This window comes from Protopterus annectens, chromosome 11.part0 (genome assembly GCF_019279795.1).
Source record: "Protopterus annectens isolate FY-2018-M chromosome 11.part0, PAN1.0, whole genome shotgun sequence".
NCBI classification, from domain to species: Eukaryota; Metazoa; Chordata; order Ceratodontiformes; family Protopteridae; genus Protopterus; species Protopterus annectens.
In genome coordinates, this window is record NC_056745.1 from 1,452,971,074 (window position 1) to 1,452,994,318 (window position 23,245).

Sequence of the window (23,245 nt, forward strand, 5' to 3'; positions counted from 1 at the left end):
AGAGGGGCCAAGTGCTTTGGACTCTCTTCCTTAGATAATGCCACTCCCTCCCCATCTCGGAAGCATCCATGGTCACTATGGCTTTGGGCTGAGGGGGGAACAAAGGGGTGAACCTAGAAGAAACTCCTCTGAGTGCATCCACCAGGATAGGTCATTCATGCATCAACTGGATATGAAAACTAAATGGTTCATGCGATGGGTTAGAATAGTCCACTGGTTTGCAAGTAACCATTGGAGAAGTCTCATGTTAAAACTTGCCAGTGTAACCAATGTGATTGCTGCTGCCATGGTATCCAGTGGAAAAACATACACCCACAGCAGACAAAGTCTTTCCATCCTTTTCACACCTTGACAGAGTTTCCTTTACTTTGGCACCAAATAAAGAGGATCTGTCAAAGGCAGCATTGATAAAGGAAGACTTGAATGATTCCACAAACTCACACTGGTGCATCCAAGTGTGTCTTTGAATGGGAAGGCCTGAAGCTGCAGACCTGGTCGCCCCTTCAGCTGAATGCCCAATGAGCCTCATGGACGAGTTTGAGATAGACTCCAGGGTAGCTAGCTGGGAGGCCACTTTTTTCTGGACCCCCTCGGCAACAGCTCCTATAAGGGTATCTGACAAATCCTTGACCAGGTCCCTTTGAAGCCTTGTGAAGTGTACCAAAAAGTTCAAGAACCTGATGGAGAAGGTCAATGATGCATAGACCGGCTTCCCAAACCTGTTCATCACCCTGGACTCCTGGTTCAGGGGATAAATAGTAGAAATTTCCTTGGTTAGTTCTCTTTTATTGGTGGCTGCTACTACCATGGCATCTACTACTAAGCCCTGGTATCTGGGGAACTGGTTTCACAGAGTCAGGAGCCTTTCAAGCCTGCTGAGCAATTAGTTTAATTAAATTGATAGTAGGCGGGGTCACCCAGGAGGTAGATGGGCATGCACCAAAGGCCTGCAAGTACACAGATTCCTCCAAAGATGGATTGTTGGACTTCCAATCAGCCCTCTATTTTAGGATCTCCAGAATGTTTCCAAAGGAGACATATTTTGGGGGTGACCATGGAGAACCCTCCCCTTCATGGAAATCCATGTCCTCTGTGACAGATTCTTCAGAAGAATCAAGGTGTTTCCTCTTACACAATCTCTTCTGCGGAGGCTCCTCAGTGGGAACATCTGAGAAGGACTCCGAAGAGGGTGTGCCATTAGAAGGCAAGTCTTGCAACCATGGTGCAGTGTTGTCCAGGAGTAGAGGTTGGTGGCTGAACTGAAAAACCTGGGGTCACATGGGAAGACTCCAATAATCCAGGATTCACCTGAGATGATGCAATGGGTAAAGCTCTTTCCATAGCCTGAATTGCAGGACCCCCTGAGGAGGGGTGGCAGCCCAGAACCAAAACAGACAAACTCAGAACCGGGGTCACACCCTGCACTGGGAGCATCAGCTGACAGACCAGAACCGAGGATGGGTCCCCTGCCAATGCAGCCAGAATGGATATGGTCGGCTCCATAGAAAAACTCAGAGTTGGCTTGAATGCACCGGGCCCAACAGTGAAGACATGGTGTCTGGGACCCAATGGTGCTGAAGGCACTGAGGGAGCTAGAGCTATACTTGGCACTGAAGACAGAAGTGTTGTCGGTGCTGAAGTCATTGGTACCTGGGATGTTGAAGTCGAGTTAGAGGAGGAGAATAAGTAGGGGTGGATGGAGAAAAACTCTCTGCACCTGAAGTGAGAGGGTTTTCAGAAGAGGACAGGAGACCCTGGGCTATCAAGATCTAATCCATCAACCTAACAATATCAACCTCAGAAAGGCTTCTGGTGATGCACATGGATAACCAAGAAAGTGAATCAGGTCTTTCCAGTATAGACTAGGGAGCTGACCATGGACAGGGTCTAAAGATGGAAAATGGGTTCTGCAGATGCCACTAATTCTGGCACCGTTTGCTGTATCATGGGGGAAATAGGCACAGAAATGGGAGGAGTGATAGGCAGCACAGATGTCGGAGCCATGGTCAAGGTTGGAGCCATGATAGTTGAACTTGGAATAGTTGTTGTGACACCGCCAGCCCAGCTATCTGGAACTTTCTAAATAATTATGTCATTTGTGAATATTGATATGATTTATACAGAACTGCATGTTATATATTTATTTAGGAGAAAAACTCAATCATAATCTTCAAACACAAAATATCAAAACAAGTTATATATATACTAATAGAGTATATCGATTAATCAGGTTCAGGACATGGGCATAATATACCGAGCTTCATTATCACAGTGTACCCTACTGGAAAAGAACAATCATGTATATAAACTATATACCTGTACAAATGTATGTTCTAATAGTAGAAGCTGGAAAATACAGAGTTACCTTGCAAAACTTCAAGAAAATAAGTTGAAAAGTAAAGTGTTTTACAATTGTATTTTCTCTCAGTTTCAGTGCAGCAAGCAGACACAATGTCTAGAGCTAGGAGTATTTGTATTGTCTTGAAACAGAAATAATTACTTGGTTTCAAATCTAAAAGTGTTATTATTTCACAACTTCCATGTTCTGCAGACTACTGAGAGATATGTACTTTTCACACAGAGATGCTAAAATTCTGTTGGTATCTGTTAGCCTTGGAACTGAAGGCAGGTTACAGAGTGATGTCATCGAAGCTGGCCCAGCAGTGATGTTTGATAGTAATTTAAGAACTCTCTCAGAGACAGACTTTGCATTTTGTATCTGTCAATATCCACTCATCATCATCATTTGCACTTGCTAATAGTAAGTAACTAGGGTACAGTAATTTATTTTAGATATAGATAGGAATATAATAAAGATTAGTTCAGATATTTTCTGTATTTATTTGAGACTGTCCGGCAATGTTGTTTTAAAATATTTCTTGTGATCCTGAACTCTGAAGTAACTGTGTCTGTTACTGAGTATCATTTTCTTCTTATATCATTTATTATTAAATATATTTAAACCTTTTAATTGTGGCTGGTTTGTTTAGAAATATTTAAGTTCTTAGAGTACTTGCATATGCATTTGGTGACACTGTACAGGCCACTCTTTAATGGACTGACGCTTGGTCAAAGACTACCATTTGGATAATAGTAACATTACACAGTAGGACTGGTCACCCTTCATAAGAGCCTTATAGTAGCTGACAAGTAGGGGTTGGTGTCATTGAAAACTACCTTATAGTCTGGGCAGAAGGGGGCATAGCTAGTAAACCTGTGCCAGCCTTCCCTAGGAGTGTCTGTGTGTTTGTATATAAATCAAATCTCAATGTGTGTGTGTGTGTGTGTGTGTGTGTGTGTGTGTGTGTGTGTGTGTGTGTGTGTGTGTGTGTGTGTGTGTGTGTGTGTCAGCTACTTGGGCAGGGACACGAAGCATTGGCTGGAGGTCTTGGTTTGACCTCTTAGCTGAGATCTTAACCCTATAGCTGTGCCAGTGGGGAGTCTTATTGGGGATCTGGAGAATGAGGGAGAAACCAGCCCCAGACTGTGATCTCTGTGTGCTCTTAAGGGAAATTGTATTTTACTGTGTGTGTACTTGTCATCTTCCCATTGTGTACATCCATCACTGTTGCCAGTGTGAGGATTGAAGCTCCTTGATTACTGAGCTAGTGCAGGGGTGTCACAGTTGTCATAGCCAGTGTAGAAGACACCAGTGAAGTTCAATGAACCTATTGGTACTGAAGATTTAGACTGCTCTGAGAGCCTTGGAACCTTAACTTTCAGTTCCAAAGATGAACTCTTGGAAGCGTGTTTATGATTTTTGACAATTGGTGTCGTTGGAGACATCAGCATTGAATGAGACAATTTTTATTCAGTGGCCAGAGGTGAATGGTCAGCCTTGGGCAAAGCTTCTTTGAAAGGGGTTTTAAGGAACCTTTAAGAATCAATTTAATCTTCCTCTCTGCCAGGATTCTATTTCTGAAACCCTGGCAGATGGAACAGTCTATACTCAAATGGGGAACACCCAAACAGTAAACGCAGGATTCATGGTTGTCCAAGATTGGCATTTTCCTGCCGCACTTTACACATTGCTTAAACCATGTTTTGGAGCTTTTTGGCTTTTCTTCCATATTCCTGACAAAACAAATAGGAAGGCAGAAAGAGAGAGAAAGAAGAAAGTTTAAAAATAGATATTCATTCACACAAAAGGGAAAGAGGGAAAAACCTACCAACAAAGGTAGACAGACTACCAATGGTAGAGAGAGAGAGTAAAGGGAAAAACTACTAATGATGGTAGGAGAGAATTTACCAACAGTAACAGAAAATTACAGCACACTTGCTATGGGTAGACCATGAATTAAAGTATAGAAAAGTTTTAGTTGAATAGAAGGATAATAATATATAAGAATATATTTAGCCACAGGAGAGATGGCTGACTCGTCTTGTCATAAGAGCGGCAAATGAGATCTGAGGTAATGCTGGAGAGGGGCATTGTGGATAGACTAGCAGCTCGAGAGATTTTTGGCTGACCTTAGCTATATAACAGCCAGATTGGAACCATAACCCAGAAGTCAAGAATAGATGAAGATTGACCACATCAGATTAATAGTTTGTTCTTTATCATGTTGAGCAAGAGCTATGAGTTAGAAATCCATGATTCGGTTGCTGTTAAAGCTTCCTGAGTAATTTTTTGCAAGTGTGCCATGTTGGAAGATGTGCAAATGAGTGGGGAGCAATCTGTGTACTGTATTAGGAAGGTCTGTTGTGTGGATGTGTGGAGAAAGTTGGTGAGAATGTTAAAGAGGAGGGTACCATGGATAGAGCCATGTGGTACATTGCTGGTGACAGGGGTGTATGAGGAGAGGGGTGGAGTGTTATTTTACTGACTGATATCTACTGGACAGGTAGCTTTTGAACCATTGAAGGGTGGGCTGACAGAGACCCTATGAGGGCACATTTGAAGTAGAAGTCTAACTGTAGCAAACTGCAGTGACGGCTTTAAACAAGTCTAGAAATAAGGAAGAGACTAGATTGCCATTATCTGTAGCTTTATTGGCAGTATCTGTACAGGTTAGAAGTAACATTGTTAGTACTATGGGAGGGATGGAAGCCATGTTATGTGGAGGTTAGGAGCTCTTCCTGTAGGATTCAGTCTAGCAATTGTTTTTGTATACATTTTTCAAGTGATTTGGAGACAGGGATAAGATTGCTATAGGTCTAACGTTAGTAATGACTGCTGAATTTCCCCCTTTGTGCAGAGGGATATAAAGAGTGACTTCTTCCAGAGAGAGGGAAAGTGGCATTCCTGGATTGACCTATTTATAAGGACTGAGACAGGTTAGGCAATACTGTTGGCTACTATTTTAAGGTATTCACCTGGAAGGTCATCAGCTGAAGTAGAGCATGGTTCGAGTTTGTTTAAGACTAGTTTCATATAGGTTGTGGGCACAGATTTGAGGGTGAAAGTTGATGTGGTGATATGTGGCTGCTGGACAGGGTAGGAATTAGAAGTTGGGAAATCCTTGGTTAGAGATGCTGTACTATCTACGAAATAAGAGTTGAACTGTATTGCAGTTTTGAGTGATGAGTTATTGGGACAAGGGAGAGGGTTGACTTTACGGCCAGGATGCAAGATTTACTTAATGGCCGTCCAGAATTTTTTAGGGTTGTGTGTACTATTATTCTGAAGGTCATTATAGTATAATAAGAGTCATTAATTTGCTTTTTGGTAAGACTGCAAAACATTCTGAAGTTTTCATGATATTGTGGTGTTTTATATTTTTGCCATTCATTCCATGCTTTCTCTATCCTGCATTAACATTCTAGTCTTTTTGGATAGCCAAATTGCATTATTTGTTTTTAGTCTTTTCCTTCTAAGAGATGCAAGGCTATTTAGGATATTCAGGAAAGTTGTACTGACTTCAGTTAGAGAATCATCTAACAGGAGGATTTTTAGGAGGTTGTAGTTAACAGATGATAGGTTAGTAATGAACACTTCTGGGTTAAACTTGGAAAGGTTGTGTGTTGTTTTATAAATGTGCTGTTTAAGTGGATGTGTAGGATGCCTGGGGGGGTCCAAATGGATAGATGATAAAATCAGAAGCAAATGACAGTAGAGTATATTTGTGTGCATGGTGCATGTGTGTGTGTGTGTGTGTGTGTGTGTGTGTGTGTGTGTGTGTATATATATATATATATATATATATATATATATATATATATATATATATATATATATATATATATATATATATATATATATATATATATATGGAGAGAGAGAGAGACCACTATAACTTTGCCGACAGTTCAAATCTCTGAAAACAATCTCGCCGAAACCATATCTCCAAAGATTTGAATTGCTGAAAAAGTGATAAAAACACAGTAAAACTTACCTGTACACTTTTGGAGGGGGCAAGCCCCTCTGCCACCCATGCCCCCTACAACTTAAATATACCAAATCCTCGATCACATTACAGTGAGGAAAACAGCAAGTCCTTTGTTTTATTTCCCAGCTAACAGCAATTTTGTATTATAATAATTATAAGACTTTTTGTTGGACTGCTACTTTAAGACATTCTTCCCACATTACAAGACATAAATATAACTGAATACATAACAATTATCAGGTATATTGATTAACATACATGTTAAGCTGTTAAAGGCTTTGTCAAGCATGTCCTGTTAAACTTAAGATATTTATGAACAAACATATGAAGTGGAGCAGAAAAGCTGAAGTAGTGAATCAGTAATTTTTCTTAGAATGTTTTGCTGTTGCACAAGCAAAAACCACTGACAGAATACAACGCAGCAGCATACCTTACACACTGCTGTGCCAGAAACAAATTGTTTACTTGCTAACACATGTATCTGTCCTCAACTGCACTTAACGGAAATTTTGTAGTGCACTGCCAAAGCATTCTACCTGAATCAACCAGAGCTATTTTAGTTGAAATCCATGTTGTTTTAAACAGAGAAAATGCATATAGTGTGATGGATGCCAGCAAAGATCATTACCTCAGAAACAGCAAACCAAAAATCAAACCAGTTTTCATAAAGTATGAGAATGTAGGAAATAACACTGAGAAAGTAATTTATGACAATATGGTTCAGTATAACATAGAACAAGGTCTATCAGTATGAAGCTATCTGTACAAAGTATTGCTACTACAAAATCAACAGCAACATTTTAAACTGCTGTAATGTACTTAAGAAACAGCTGCTTAAAATGTGGGTGTTAAATATATCACATCTTTAAGGTGATGAAAATGGTATTTGAGGCAGAGCCAAGATGGCCAACCGAAAGCAGGTTTTTAGAGCTCTACAAAATGATTCTCAAAAACAGGAAAATAACTAGGATTTTGAAACAAATTTTCCCAAATCTTATTAATGACAGTCTAATCTTTTATTTTTTTTCTAAATGTTGTGGATCTATATCAAAATGTTCCTGTCAAATTTATTTAGAGACCACTTTATCAAATGAAAATGAACACCTCTAGGAATTCTCATTCTTTTACATCCTTGAGGAAAGATCTGCAGTTAGTGACTTCTATTCTACAAGAGCTGTCTCTGAAAGTGAATGGCTTTCAGGAAAACTTGGAAAACCTTAGGGAGAATTGTCTAAAACAAACTGATGTCTTTAAATAGCTTCTCCAGCAACATCAGGCTAAAATATCAGACATTGAATCTTCCTTAAATGACATTGATGGAAGACTTAAAGAAGAAGAGTCACAGACTGACTTTCTGCTTACACAAAACACCTGGCTCCTTAACAAAACCAATGACTTATAAAACAGAGAAAGAATGTGTAATATTAGAATTTTTGGTCTTCCTGAGAAATCTGAAGACGAGGACATTGTTTCCTTTCTAAATTCCTGAATACCTGAGATTTTGGACTTAGAAGAAGGTCTCTCCTATGGTATAGAGAGAGCCCATAGATCTATAGGGAAATGGGCTGCAACATCGTCCTCATCTCCACCAAGATAAATAATAATAACATTTCTGTCTTGCACAGATAAATAACTTATTCTCAAATCAGCCTGAGGAAATCCCCTCTAAACTGTAAGCAAAGCCAGATCAGATTTTACAATGATTATTCCACCAAAGTATTGGACATGAGGAAGAACTGCTGGCCTCTTGTTAAACTGTTAAAACAAAATAACATCAAAGTTGAAATCATTTATCCAACCAGAATTAAAATGCATCTGTCTAATGAAGTAAGAACCTTCAATAATATAGAGGAAACAATTTATTTTATTAAAAAATACCATAGTTTATATTCTAGAAGACATGGACTGGTCATCTCCTTCATTGAAAAGATCTTTGGTTAAAAACTCTTGGACTGATTTAAAAAAGATGAAACAAAAGACTGAATCTATTACTGCTAATAATACCAAATCTCTCAAAGTACTTATACTCAAATGACTCTTTCTTACAACCATAATTTTGGTAGTCTTTATCTAACCTCATCACACATCTCATTTCATCATACCCAAACAAGTGCAAGTTTTTTTTTATTTTATTTCTAAGTCTACAAATTGAAGGGTTATCTAACATTACCAAACTCCTCCTACAGAAGTTTATTCTTGTTTCTCAGGTAGCTTACTATTTTTTCTTTATAAATTAATAGTTTAATTTAGTTTCATAAACTTAGTTCTGTCTAGTAATGTTGCTTGTCTCTGTACATGCATGGATTTCTATAGTCTAGATTGTTGGGTACAGTCTAACTATTTTAAAGTACTTTTGTATTATTAACATACATCCTTTCTACTTCATTATTCTGTTATAAACTTTTACTTTTTATTTGTTGTTGTATTGTGCCTTGTCATTTATTGAATTAAATTATGGTTGGTGCATTTATTTGTAATGGTTTCAGTTGCCAATAGATTTACAGTTACGATGTACCATTTCTTGTTTGCCTGACCCTTTACTGCTCAACTGCAGTTTCAGTTGGCAAATCCCTTTCCTTTGTTTTTTTTTTAAATTAAGCTTTTTCCTAGCTTGAGATGCTCCATGAGTTGCTGCAGCACTCAGTATCTGTGTATATCTGTGGAGCTCCATTTTCAATCCTGCACAGGTACGCATATCTGGAAGCTGTAGGAAATATTATCTTGGTGCACTTCCTGCAATGGTCTGCCTGAAATAATTCCTTCCCTGTTGTGGTTTTGAAAATATCTGTAAATATAAAACTCTGAGAGTGAATGAACACTCTGCACTGTCTTTCTATATACAGATGCAGTTTTTTTAATGTTATCATTATCTGCAGTTAATGGAAATTAAAATTAAGTCAGTAACTTTTGTTTTGGTATTCTCTCTTATACATAGTTTCTAAAACAATTAGTCAGTAACTTTTATCAGGCTGTTGAAGTAACCTATGTTTTTTTATTATTACAACTGTTTATTACTTATTTTAACAACTCTTTACTCAAATGTTAGTTTGTTGGATATCTTTCTATTGGGGCTGTCTATTTAGTTTGAGCTTGGACTGACTGTGTTCAGTTGCTATATTATCTGCTGTAACATTTAGTAAACAATTGTGAAGTGACTTGTTGGATTTTCCCAGACTGAAATTATTTGGGAATGTAATGTTTTTTCTGTTTGTATAATGTCTCGTTGTAGACATGGATTTCGGGGCTACAAGGTAGCATCTGTTGATTATACTATTATATGATAGGATGAGTATTACTATGTAATTTCAAGCGCAATTTCTTATTTTGTCTGTGGACATAGGATTTAAGTTACTGTGAATATTTGATCAGATATTTGTTTTATTTATCCAGATGTACTGGTTGTTTCATTATAAATGAATGTGCTTCAGTTTCAGAGGTATGTAATTACTGTTCCCTTATTTGTTAAAGCTGTTTCTGCAGTATTTATTTATTTTAATTAACATTTGTTGATCAGGAAAGTCTGACAAGGACAGAGCCTATTTTCAGCAAAGGCCTGGGGAGAAATGCTGTAGTAGTTTATTAGATTGTATTTTAGTTAAGATGTTTTCCTTGGAAAGCAATCAGTTCTGGATAGTAGTTAATATTCATTTTCTTTGATTTATTTGTACTTATTAGTAACTTTTTGGTGTATCTTTGTCATAATATTTGTAATCTGAATAAGGTTAAGCACATAGTCTTAGTTGTGACAGTTTACACACAGAGTAATGTCATGTGGTTTTATGTCCAGTAGCTTTCACGATTTTAGTGGTGTGGAGATGCTGGACTAACACAGAGACTCTGGGGGTCTGCATGTGCACAATGTGATATTAATGTCAAATTACAAATATAATGGGTCATTAACCAGGATCTGTGCTGTCTCCAAGCTTCTTGGACACTGCAAGGGGACTTTCTCCCTTACATTAGCCTACCAGTTTAGGAGCAATGAGTTTTGAAGTGCAAATACAAGGCAATGTCTCTTCTTTCAGCATTTAGTGAAATTATTTTATGCATTGATTACAGTTCATGAAGGGTTATGCATCTGATGAGGAAAACTAGAATATTGTGATAAGCTGCTTTGAACTTACAAACAAAGGGAAAATGGGGGGTGGGAAGAAGAAGAGAAAAGAAAAAGGGAGAAAACATAGTAAATATGGAAAACAAAAATGGTAGAAGAGCGCCAACATAGGGTTAACTGATGCAGATGTCTGGAAAAATCACATGCCTTTTTTGAAATTTTGTACTGTCATGGTTAAGTTTGGGTAGAAACAATTACCCTGTTCCAGTGAAAATTGGCAAATAAATGAGACAAGCACATTGTTCAAGTAATTTTACTACCCTGTATTTTTTCTTTTGTTTTTTTTTTTTCACATATCTTCTGGCATGTCGGACACTCCATTTGTTTGTTATAAAGAAGAAGCTACAGTCACTGCAAACTTCAAACTGAATACCTTTTCAGAAGAAAAAAAAGAAAAGTACCACTACAAATCTGTTTTATAGTTCAAAATGATGTGAAGATTACTGATCCTACAGACATTGCCAACATACTGGCTGACAGGTTCAGTGCAAACTTCTCCCCCCCCCCCCCCCCAAAAGGAGATACAGCCCCCAGCGTTGCCCACCCCCCATGCCTGCTCAAGCAAAGCTGCTCTGCTCTCCCAAAGCAAAAACAGCATCCATGGGACTGATGGTGTCCCTCTGTGTGTGTGCCACTCCCACTCAAGCAACCCAGAAATTTGTTTAATCAGCTGCTTACTGGATACGTCATAGTCTTACCTCTGGACACATGGTCTGTGGTCCCACTGCACCACCTCCACCCAACCGCGACCCCTCTCCCACCGACCCTGGAAATTACCGGCCCCCATTGGAGAGGAGCCTATCTGACAAAGCCATAAAGAGGAGGATAATAATGACCTCATAAATCAAGACAGGGATTTTTGCACTTTTGGATCCATCCCAGTTTGGCTTTGTCAAAGGCAGATCATGCCTTTTAAGCAACAGTCACTTTTTTTTTGAAATACAACCACACAGCCTACTGAAAGGCAGGCAGTCCATACAGCCTGGCTCGGGCTGAAATAAGCATCATTGAAAACTCATCATGTTAAATGTCAACCCATGCAACACACAAGATGGGGTGTAAACTGGCTGGACAGGTCAGGGTGCTAAACTGGCTGGTCAGAGAACCCACAGGGTCAGAGTTGCAGGCCTGCAAAAGCCTGTCACAAGTTGTCACTCTGTCCTAGCACCTACTTCAGTCCTTACAAGCAAACACAGGAGGTTATGGCTGACAAAGACAAAGAATGCAAACAAACTAGGCGCCATAACTAGGCGCACAATTAGGCAACACATCTGACATGACATCCTTCAGAAGGGTCTCTAACCCGCCAGAAGGGTCTCACAGAGAAATGCCAAAATGGAAAAATGCCAAAAAATGCATAGTCATACCCTTTGCAAAAAAAAAAGCTACCACTGAAAATAGGTGAACCCACACTGAGTACAGGGAGCTAAGGTTGGGGACTGAACCACCAAGTAGGTTGTCCCATGAGTGGACCAGGGAGGACCCATGCTAGTAGTTTTCATCACCCTTCTACATTGCCCACCTTAGAATCATACCTATCCAGGTCATAGGGAGGTAGGAGGTCATATATCTCAGATACTCATCACTCATCAGACCAATCTCTGATACTCATCACTCATCAGATCTGATGGCCACAAAAGTTCAATGACAGAATGACAAAAGGTCTCAAACATCAAACATAAGAGGCATGCTGCAAAACTCACCAAACATGCCATCTATTCAACAAACATCCTGAAGCTCCGAGCTATGCTACTAGGCCACAAGGCTTCAACATGTCAGGCTGAATGAGCCAAGTACAAATTGTATCCTCAAAAAATCTAGATCAAATCCAGATTATGAGGAAGAGAGAGGGCGTAAGACTTACAACTCACACTTATTAAGATAGAGCGTGCTGGAGGAAATATCAATCACTCTAAAAGACTGGATGCTATGAAATCACCTAAAAATGGAATAATACTAGCCAGATAAAACCGCAGCCTTGTTGTTGTGAGGCAATGGGAGATCCTTGATATACCCCAGGGATTACCTCAGTGTCACAGAGGCACAGAAACAGAGCAGCAACAGCACCACTAAAGTAAGTTCCCTAAAGGGCCAAAATACTATGAAGTAGGCTTGTAAATGCCCCCTAGATAAGGACTGCTAGTATGAACCTATGAACCTATGAACCTATGAACCTATAATAATCATTTCAGTTGACTAACGTGCATTTAAAGTATGTTTTTTGCAATATTCCTTTTGTGTCACAAATAACATAGATATCAGTCAAGTATTTTCTATTATGCAATCAATTGTCTGCCCCTAGAAATGTCTGAGTGAGAACTTTCTTTACATAATTACAGATATTGAAATATGTAGGTCATTCTGTATGTGGTTATTACAAATGTTTCTTTTTATCTGAATAAGTCCCTAATGACACTATTCATATTTATTATATTCACAAACCTAATGTATTTGTAATCATTATTCAAACTATTCATTTATTATTCTTAGATATTTGCTTGGAATATTTTAATGAATGTTTATAATTCTAATATGTTCAGATTAAGATCAGGATTTCTTTAATCTTGTCATTTTAACTTTAATACTAGACATCTTCCCATACTCTGATTGAGTAGTGTCTAATTTATTTTATTTTTTCTTTTTTTAAGAAATTATCTCCTTTATCCATGTAGTATCTGTAGAGCTTGTTTTGGCATAGTTTGGGTAGTTATGAAGGTTATTCTGATGGATAACAGTTTATCTATTAGACTAGATAATTCCATGTTTGCTATTGAGTTTTTATATCCTTATTGCTAATACATTTTTCATATTATGTTTTGTTTTTCTTTTTCTTTCTAAGCTTGAAATAGAAATAGTTAATTTCCTAAGTATAAAACACTCTATATTAGATGTATCTTTTTTCCTTTTAGGTACTCATTTATTGCCATTTTAAAGAGAGAGTTATTGGATTCAATATTAAATATTAATAGTAACCTTATAATTCCTTTAGTGTACATCTATGGATTTTACTTTACTATTGCTAAATACTAATGGTTTAAACAACCCAAGAAAAAGATCAAATTTGTTAAGATATCTAAACTTAAAAAGTGCAAGTAGTCTTTCTTCAACAAACTCATTTCAAATTATTTAAAATAGATATTTGGAATCCCAATGACAACTTAACACTTGTTCATTCCTCTTACAAAAATAAAAACAGGGAGTAATGATTCTTTGGAAGAAACCTATTATTAACCCCCCAAATTATTTTCAAATATGAAAACTAAGAGGGGCTCATCTCTCTTGTTATCTTAAAACTCAGTAACAGGATATGGACACTGGTCAACATTTATTGGTTTCCTGGTGTGGGGGCAAAGATTGCCAAAAAACATCTAGACTTCATCACAAATACTTATAAGGGTAATTTAATAATAGGTAGTGACTTTAATTGTATTTTGGATAATGCAGATACTACTAATAAGAGATCACTAAGACTCACTTCTACTGCAAAATTCTTTAAGAGATGGATTGAGTCACTTAACCTGATTGATACATTTAATATAAAATATATCAATTCATTAAAATTTTCATATCAAGATCATGGGTCTATATTAGAACACCGAAGTCTTAAAATTTTGAATGTTCTAATATCGACCCCTATTAAGTGAATGCTGAAAATATTGAACATGCAGAATAGCAAATTTTTTCCCAGGGAAATAATTTGCTGTTCCGAAACACATACACACAACACAAGCACACCAAAAAATAGCAATCCACACACATACACTTAAAATCCTACATCTAACCCTACACTAAACTATACATACACTACTATCTATCCACTTACCATAACCCAAACCCTAACTCTAAGGTCCATCACTATCGCACACTCACCTCACCCGCACCCTAATCCTAACTCACCTACCCTGCCTTAACCCTAACTTCCATCACAATCGTGCACTTACCTGACCCGCGCCCTAATGCTAACTCACCTAACCAGTGCCCTAGCCCTCACGTCCACACAATTGCACACTTACCTGAACCCGACCCGTAACTTTCCACCATAGTGCTGAAAATAACGAAGAGACAGAAATGACCAACCAAATTCTTTCCCTAGTGAAAAATTTGGTGTTCTGCAGCTTTGCTATTTTCAGCGTTCACTGAATAGGGGTCGATATTAGAACATTCAAAGTTTTAAGATTTCAGTGTTCTAATATAGACCCCAAGATCATATATTTGTTACCCAAACTAGAATAGACAGAATATTACTCTCTCATGATTTCTTTTTTTAAGTTTCACATTTTACCATATTCCTGCATCTTTTTCTGATCATAACTCTCTTATCCTTAAGTTTCAAACTAATTATAAAAAGCTAAGCCACTTAACAAGAATTCCAGTTTATATAACAATAATTAAAGATTTCAAACATTGGCTTATTTTAGAATTCCAATTTTTTCTTAAAATAATTTACACATCAGAGGTCAACATAGTCATGATTTGGGATGCCTTAAAAGCTTATATTTATGGTAACATACTTTCATGGTTCAAAAATAAACTTAAAAAATAGGAATTCAGAATTGCAAAATGTTCAGTCTCAGCTTCTCTTAGTGAAGTCTGATGCTTCCAAAGGTACTCCTGATGACAAAAAGAGACCAGAAGAATTAAACAAGAAATATCTTGATATCTTATTGCATAAATCAAATACAGTGTTGGAAAAATTAAAATTTAATTCTTATGCTTTTTCACCCAAACACATGTATAACTTGTCAATGGTTGTTAAAATGCATTCTAAATCTAATAATAGTGTTAAATTATTGTACTAAGGTACAAAAAAGAAAGTATCTGAGATTGGAGATATTCTTGATGCCATTAAATATCATTATACAAACCACAACAATTCTGCTAATTTTGATGCCAACTTCTCAAATTTATATCTATCTTTCCCTAATATTAAGAAAATTCCAGATAAACTAAAATACATCTCCAATCTCAAATATCATATAAAGAAATCATAGATAAAATTAAAAAATCCAACCCGAATAAAGCACCAGGAATGAATGGTATAATTATAGAAATATATAAACTGTTTCTTTCTTCTATCATTTTCCTTTTCCACAGAACTTTAATTGAAATTCAGTTGCAAGGTAACATTCCTCCATCTTGGAGATATTTGTTAATTACCCCATTCCAAAAGATAATAAAGACTTTCAATATTATAGTTCTTATAGACCCATTTCTCTTCTAAATAATGACTATACATTTTTTATGTCTATCTTTGTTGATATAATTCCTCTGTCCCATATAAATAATGAAGATCAAGCAGGAGTATATATAATAGACAAACGATAATATTAGAAGAATATTAACTCTTATTGAATTCATGAATATACAATTTTAGGAAGAAGAATAATTTTTATTTGTTGTAGCCTATCTTCAAAGGAAATAAATATTTTATTCTACTTAAAACTTTAAAGAATTGTACTTATAATATTATTATAGTTAGTCTCCTTTATGATACTATATAAAACAATACCCAAGTAATCAAGGGAGTTAACTTGATTCTCAATAATATGATAACAAAGAAGCTCTGATAATAAGATTGGATATAAAAAAAAACTTTGACTCAATGAATTGGATGGATTTTGTATTTAAAGTTTTAAATCTTTTTGACTTTCCTGCTTCCTTTATTTCACTTTTAAAATATATATAGAAACACAATTCAGCTTATGTTAAGCTAGGCTTTTTATTTCAGAATCTATCTCCTTAACTAAAGGTACCACTGGGGTTGTTCCTTGTCCCATATTTTGACAATGGTACTTGCCATTGAAAATTTTGCTATATTAATACAAAATAATCCAATAATTAATGGTATTGATATATATAACCAATATCGTTCTAAAATACTGTTTGCAGATGGTATTTTGCTAACATTATCTAACTTCATAGTAGCCCTATCAGAGTTAGAATCCACAATAAAAAACTTTAAATCAATTTCAGGTCTTCAGTTTAATAAACTAAAATCAAAATATATGCTACTAAATAAAAAGAGGAAAATACAAACCAGTAAAGATCATATTATTGAGAATCAAGTTAACTCCCTTGATTACTTGGGTATTGTTTTATATAGTATCATAAAGGAGACTAACTATAATAATATTATAAGTACAATTAAAGCTCTTAAAGGTAAGTAGAATAAAATATTTATTTCCTTTGAAGATAGGCTACAACAAATAAAAATTATTCTTCTTCCTAAAATTGTATATATAGTCCAAGTTGTTTTTACTCCCCCTGACAACCATTGTATTAAGGTTATAAATAAGTTACTATTAAACTTTCTCTGGTCTCCCAATAGAAATAGAATTACTTTCTTACATCTTATCAGACCATGGTCCCAGGAATGGTTACATTTTCCAGATATAGAAACATATATTAAAGCCTCAATATTCAAAGTCATTCTGAAATGGGTTGATCCAAGTTATATTTCTAATTGGAAAGCCTTACATTTAATCATTTTACTAAATGAGAATACTCCTTTAGCCAAACTCTTCTTTAAAGATCATACTAATAAATTCTGGTTGTTTCTCTGCTTTATCCTGCAATACTATATTTCCAAACCTTCTAAACTAAACTCGATAAACTTTATTTTTTATAATTTTATGAAATTTACTAATGCTAATGTTGACATTAAAAATTGGTTTGATTCATTCATTCCTTTCAGTATTACAAAGATTTTTTGATAAAATACATAACAATAATTTTATTTCATGGGAAGCCAAAAATTTCACTTGTTGGCATCACTGCATTAAACATCACAAAGTATTAGATATTCAACATATTATGAAAGTATTTGATTTTTCATTCCAAGATTGGCTACTCTTAGAAAGTATATTAATTTATTCTCAGGATGTCTGCAAAATAATTAGTAATTCCTCTTTTAAAGATAAACCTAAATTAATAACTTATTTATATGACATTTTATACAATACATTTAACATTGACAACATTATTACAAAGTTATGTAAAATTTTAATAAACTGTAAAAAACACATCATAGATTTTGGCATCTTATCACTTTGGGTCATTTCTCTTATCTCAAGAAAATAAATTCAACATTCTGTCTTCTGTTAAATTTACTTTCTGGTCCCAATACTGGAATATATTTACATGGAAATGTTTATGCAGCGCTTTCTTCACACCAGACAAGGTAGCTAAATTTAATAAATCTAGTAACATTTCCTGTTGTAGATGCTCACTAATCTCTAAAGCTGACTGGCCTCATATCTTTTTTGATTGCTCTAAGTTAAAACAATTTTGGAGTGACAGAAATAATTTTTAAAAGCTCTGTTTTCAGACCTTTTCCAGGTAACTAACGCCTTAGTTTTATTTAATATTAATGATGCTTACCCTTTGAATAAAGATAACTTGTTTTTATTAAAGTCATACTTGCAATTGCTACACAATGTATCACTAGGAAATAAATTCCATTGATTCTTCACTTCTTGAAGAATTGTTATCTTTACTGAAAGAAGCAGCACTTAAGGAAACCATGATCAAGGAATCCAGGATTTATCCCAAGCCTTTTATTAAAAATCATTGGAAAAAAGTAATTTCTCCTTGAAACTCTTCAAATGGACTTTAACTCTCTCTAGTGTTTCTGTCTCATATGTCTTTATTATGTTACTTATTTCTTTAGTTGTTATTATTAGCCAGTACTCCTTTATTTTTTTTGTATTCTTTTTCAGGCCAGTGTAAATGTTGTATATAGTTATTTATGTTATTTTCATTATTTGTTATGGCATTAAAAGGTATCATTTGTATTATTGCAGTATAGTAAAATGAAAATAATTTAAATAAAAAAAAGAAAATGGTGTTTAGTTGCATTCATCCAAAGTCGACTAACATAAATAGCTTAGTCTATTTAATTATATTAAAAGACTAAACATGCTTTAAAACTTCAAACTGTTAGGCTCCGTAATTACTAACTTTATTTTGATGAATGACTGAAATAAGGAAACAAAAAGCAAGTATATATCCTTCAAAATATTTTTGTATTCCCCACCTCCTCAGATTAACCCCCCCACCCCAAATCAGTAGCTATACAGTCTGAAATAAGAAAGTGAAAACTCTGCCAAACAGTTCTGATGGAAGAAACAAAATGGCCTTTCACTATACTAATTGCATTTTTTCAGATTTGTCAGATATGGCACTTACATCAGTATTGAAACGTGATGTGTAGAGTTCTGGGTATAACTCATACTCTTGGGGATCATACAAGCCATCACTTTTCCTTACAAAGTGATGGTGCCGACTTAAGACAGTCCCATACACTTTCCTTAGATCTGAAAAAAATATATAAATAAACAACATTCTCAAAAGATGTGTTCTGTCCTGGTAATATGAGATAGATGTTACAGTATTAACTGAGACTGGGACAGAGTCCAGCATCCTACACTTATACAGCCTGTCCTGTAAAATCACTTAGCTGAAGCTCCTTGGATTGCAAAGCAACTGCACATTAATACATCTTTAACAAGCAATCAAAGGACAACAAAAATAACTAAATAACTAAATGAAGAAAGGAATAAAGAAAAATTCGAATTATTTACATCATTGGAAGAGACTCATCTTTAATAGAGCAAAGTGGCAATACAAGTGAATAATGTACATGAAAATTAAATAAACTGAAGTACAGTATGTGAAGCAAATTTTTGAAGCAAGCATTCATTTAATACAGTACTGTTCCAGTTTAAGAAAGGGATTTTATTACCTCCTGTTACTGAAGCTGCCTTCAGTTCATGAGGCTCCACAAATTCACAAGGCAGTGCATTAAATACTTCTTGGGCTCCCTTTTAAAAATAACAAGAAGAGGCATTAGTAAAATTTGTACCTTTACTTCTGCTTAAAAAAAAAAAATTACTGTTATTTACAGATTAGTAAAATATTTACAGCTGCCAAACATATAACATTGGTGTTTTGAGCCAGGTGACCCCTGACAGACGTATAAACATTCTTTTTAATCAAAAGTAAAATAGTTTTGCTTAGATTCATGATATTGAGTTGCCACTCAGTAAACAGTATTGCCCTTCAGTAAACCTCCTTTACTACATGTTTTTCCTGTTCAGTTTTTTAAAGAAAAGAAAAGCTTAGGGTCCAGAAGTGTTTTACTTGTTTCAAGTGCTGTCTAAACAAAGAAAATGACCTTTAATTGCTAAATCTCAGTTGGTTAAGTTATTCTGAGTGATCATTACTGCTTCCTGCTTATATGTGTGCATTTCACTGTATTTTTGAAAAATAAAAAGAAATGCTGTTATTTCTGTTACTGCTGAAAGACTGCCTTCAAATCACCTTCACCAAGGGATTTCCAGCTAGTTGATTATGTGGTTTGTATCAACATAAAAATACTGTGCCCATTAGTTTGTTTGTGCCTCTGTCCAGCAGTGACACAGAGATGATCAGGGATAAAACCTACGATCTCCCCACCACAGGTCAAGATTTTCTTGAACAGAGCCAGCGAGGTGCTCTCTGCCTCATGGACCGGATTTTTCCACAGCATAGGGGGAGTCTGAGTGATAAATCTATACCCAGCACATCCTATTTATATATGTGTGTTGTAAGGTTTACAGTCTCTTGCTCTAGTGGTTTTGGTGGATTTTTTGGAGCATGAGCATGTCCATTAATTTGGACATGCATGGCTATGTCAGGCACATGTCTCTGAACTTGGAGAGCAGGCACAACTGAGGCTGGGTTTCAGAAGTCTGAGTTTCTTCAGTCTGGCAGCATGATTTTTTTTATTCTCCTTTGGTGAGGAACTTTTGGGGTCTCTCCAGTACAGGGGAACAATGACCTCACTAGATCTGGATGTGAATCCCTTCATGATCAGGTGGGGCAAGAAGGTCTTTCTAACCAATTTATTCCGTGAGTGGTGAGTGTCAAAGAAAGGCCACTGTGAACCCCCCACCCCCCTCTAAACCTCTTCTGTCTAGTGGTGCTTGCCACCTATATGGTAGCTTGGGTTTACCTTGTTTTTCGAAGAGTATGACTATACATTTTTTTTGGCTTAACTGAGGCCATGCTGCTGCCACACCCAGCTTGTGGTTCAGAGTCCCTTCCTGTCATCCATCATCCCATGTCCGCATCACCACACTATGGCTCTTGCGTTCTAGCGTCGTTTTTGTCAGCTCAAAAAGTCCCCCCCCATGTTGGCCTGTACTTCTGATGTAGAACAATAAATTCCTCATTAGCTCATGTAGCAAACCAATCACCATCCAGTCTCGGTTCCGACTGCTGTGTTTTTTTTAGAGAGAGCAGGAGATCTACTGTATTTTTACATCAGGAGGACTGGGATTATTCTATCATGTAATAGAAAGTTTGTTAATGGCTGGGGTCCACCAGACTGGATGTTTGCCCTTTTTGGAAAAAAGAGTTTGGTTTTTTTTTGGGATTGCCTGATCCATGCAGTCCTGGGTTCATAGAGGCATTTGTTTGGGCTCCTTCCTAGCTTGGGTGGGTTCCCACTGGCTCAGGGGGAGGGGGGATTGGATACACCACCACCAGTCTTGGTGTGAAGTTTGCTTTAGAGTTCTTCTTCTTGTGTGTTTTGTTTGTTTTGGGGGGGGGGGGGATGTGGATTTTTCCAGGATTAGTTTTATCCCAGATCTCACAAATGAGGATATACGATCTATTGGAGCATTTGTCCCATTTGTTTGTGATAATGAGATCTAGTATATTTTCTCTCTCCTCTCGTGGTACATTGTTGTTCCATTGCATTTAATTTAATAATTTATGAACTCCAGGAACCGTTTGGCTCAAAACATTAGGGCTTGAGTAATGTTCCATTCTATAGGGTGAAGTCACCCAATATGATGGTGTGTGTTTGGAATACATTTATACCCTCAGTGTGCTTCAGTTGAGTGGAAGGCTGTTCTTTGTTCTGGAGTTGAAGAGCCCAGCATGCCATGCCTTTTTTTTGCGATGGTTTTTTTTGGGGTTGGTTTGCACCTGATGGGTTCCGTACTGCTAGATTAGGTGTGGCCACCCCTGGGTGTGTGCATCCTTTATGAATATTTTTACACCCCCCTCCTTTTTTGTGTGGTCGGGTTTTGGGGTATGAGAGTAATGATATGGTGTGCCTAAAATAGTGCGGGGCCTCTTAGGAGGGTTCAAGTAGAGCCTTCAGTTACAGCACAGACACATACTGAGAAGGGCCCAAAGGGCCGCAGAGTCGTAGACTTTTTGTGGCATTTCTGGCAAGCAGCAGCAGCATACCCCCCTCAGTTCCTTTCTGTTTTGGTAGGTTTAGAATTTGAGCCTTGCTGCCCTTGGCTAAAAAACAAATGGGCACTAAAAGGGATAGCAGGAATCCGGCCAATCCCAGGTGCAGAGGTGCAAGCCCTTGTGTGCGTCCGCTGTGGGCTTCAAAGACATGTACTGGATCGACCAAAGACACCAGATCCCTTTGGATGACATACCAAGCTGATCATCAGAAGGAAGGATACTGCTCAGGGTCAGGGTCATACCTGCCTGGGCTACATAATCATCAGAGCTCCTCTATGTCTTTCAGTCTTGCCAGTCCTGAGTTGAGAGAGCTCAGCCGCCAGTTTGGCTAAATAGCTGCATCTCTAAGTATTTGAGGGTTGTCTGTGTACATGAGGCAGTTATAACATGCCTCAAAGATTCCCAGATTCACCAGCTGGACCGGAAGGAATGTCTGGATTGATGCTCAAGTTACACAAACAAAGCTAGATCCAGCAGATACAATAGTCTATGCTACAGCAAACAAGAGTACCAACCGGTAGAAGCAGTTCAAGATAATATGCATATATAAGCCTTTAACCAAATTCCCCAGCTCAGAAGGGAGCAGAGGCAGCCCTCTCCTCCCACAAGAGTGCAGACCCAGACCGCAATGTAAAATGTAAAATAACTGGCCAAGCAAGTGCGCTTTATAGAAACAATACACTTTTAGGGCAATAACAGCTGAGCCTCAGCAGTTCCCAGCAGTTCCTACCTGAAGCTACCTGAGCTGCCTGCCACAACACCCTCAGTGTGCAACTCAGTCTCAAAGCCAAACAACCTTTAGCAAGCAAAAGAAAGGCTCAGAAACCCAAGTACCAAGCTTAATAATAAAAGTTTTTGGTACATTAAAATGGTAATTGAAGAGTAATGAAGTAAGTAAAAAAACACAAGTACAGTTAAAGCAGCATCTGAACGAAATAAGCTTAATTTTTTGTCTGTTTCCCAGATGCTCTTTGTGTACACAGTAGGAGTGCCTGAAATCAGAATATGATCTCTGCACTCAGTTGGTGAGTGAGCAAAGATGGCCCAGAGAGGCAGGGCAGGGCGAGCAGTTTTTCAAGGCCACCAAGAGGCCACACACCAAAACAAAAACAGTATTTTTTTTTTTTTGCAGATAAAGGTATAAAAATTCTTCTCTATTACCAAATCAAAGAATGTGGCTACCCCACACCTGTAATTACTAGCAAAAACACACTAGCTTCAGTTCAAGTTACTAAAGAAGAATAATGTGGCTACCCCACACCTGTAATACTACAGCAACAACACACTAGCTTCAGTTCAAGTTACTAAAGGCAGAAATACTTAACTTGAGTTAAATATTCCTTCAGGACAGGAAATCAAAGAATGTGGCTACCCACAAAAGCTAAGGTTTTGTGGGTTTGCTTGGTCTTTCTGAATTTGTAAAAATACAAAAGGTCTTGTAGTTTAGTCATTTTATTGGCCTGGGGGCTCATTAGTTAGTTTTCTGTGCTGCTATAAAATTTGCGCATTTGTGTGAGTTAGCAAGTACCCTGTACAGTAACAAACACCTAGA

The 23,245-nt window shown here is 36.9% G+C and overlaps 1 protein-coding gene across 1 annotated transcript in view; it reads right to left on the reverse strand.

Moving 5' to 3' along the window:
- The window catches only part of LOC122815899 (alpha-aminoadipic semialdehyde synthase, mitochondrial-like), a 1,132,937-nt gene that overhangs the window by 752,808 nt on the left and 356,884 nt on the right, over nucleotides 1–23,245 (reverse strand). The window contains exons 7-8 of the mRNA XM_044088745.1: nucleotides 19,187–19,265; nucleotides 18,631–18,758 (exon numbers count right to left, since the gene is read on the reverse strand). Coding sequence (XP_043944680.1) covers nucleotides 18,631–18,758; nucleotides 19,187–19,265 — 207 coding nt within the window. The remainder of the gene's footprint in view (nucleotides 1–18,630; nucleotides 18,759–19,186; nucleotides 19,266–23,245) is intronic.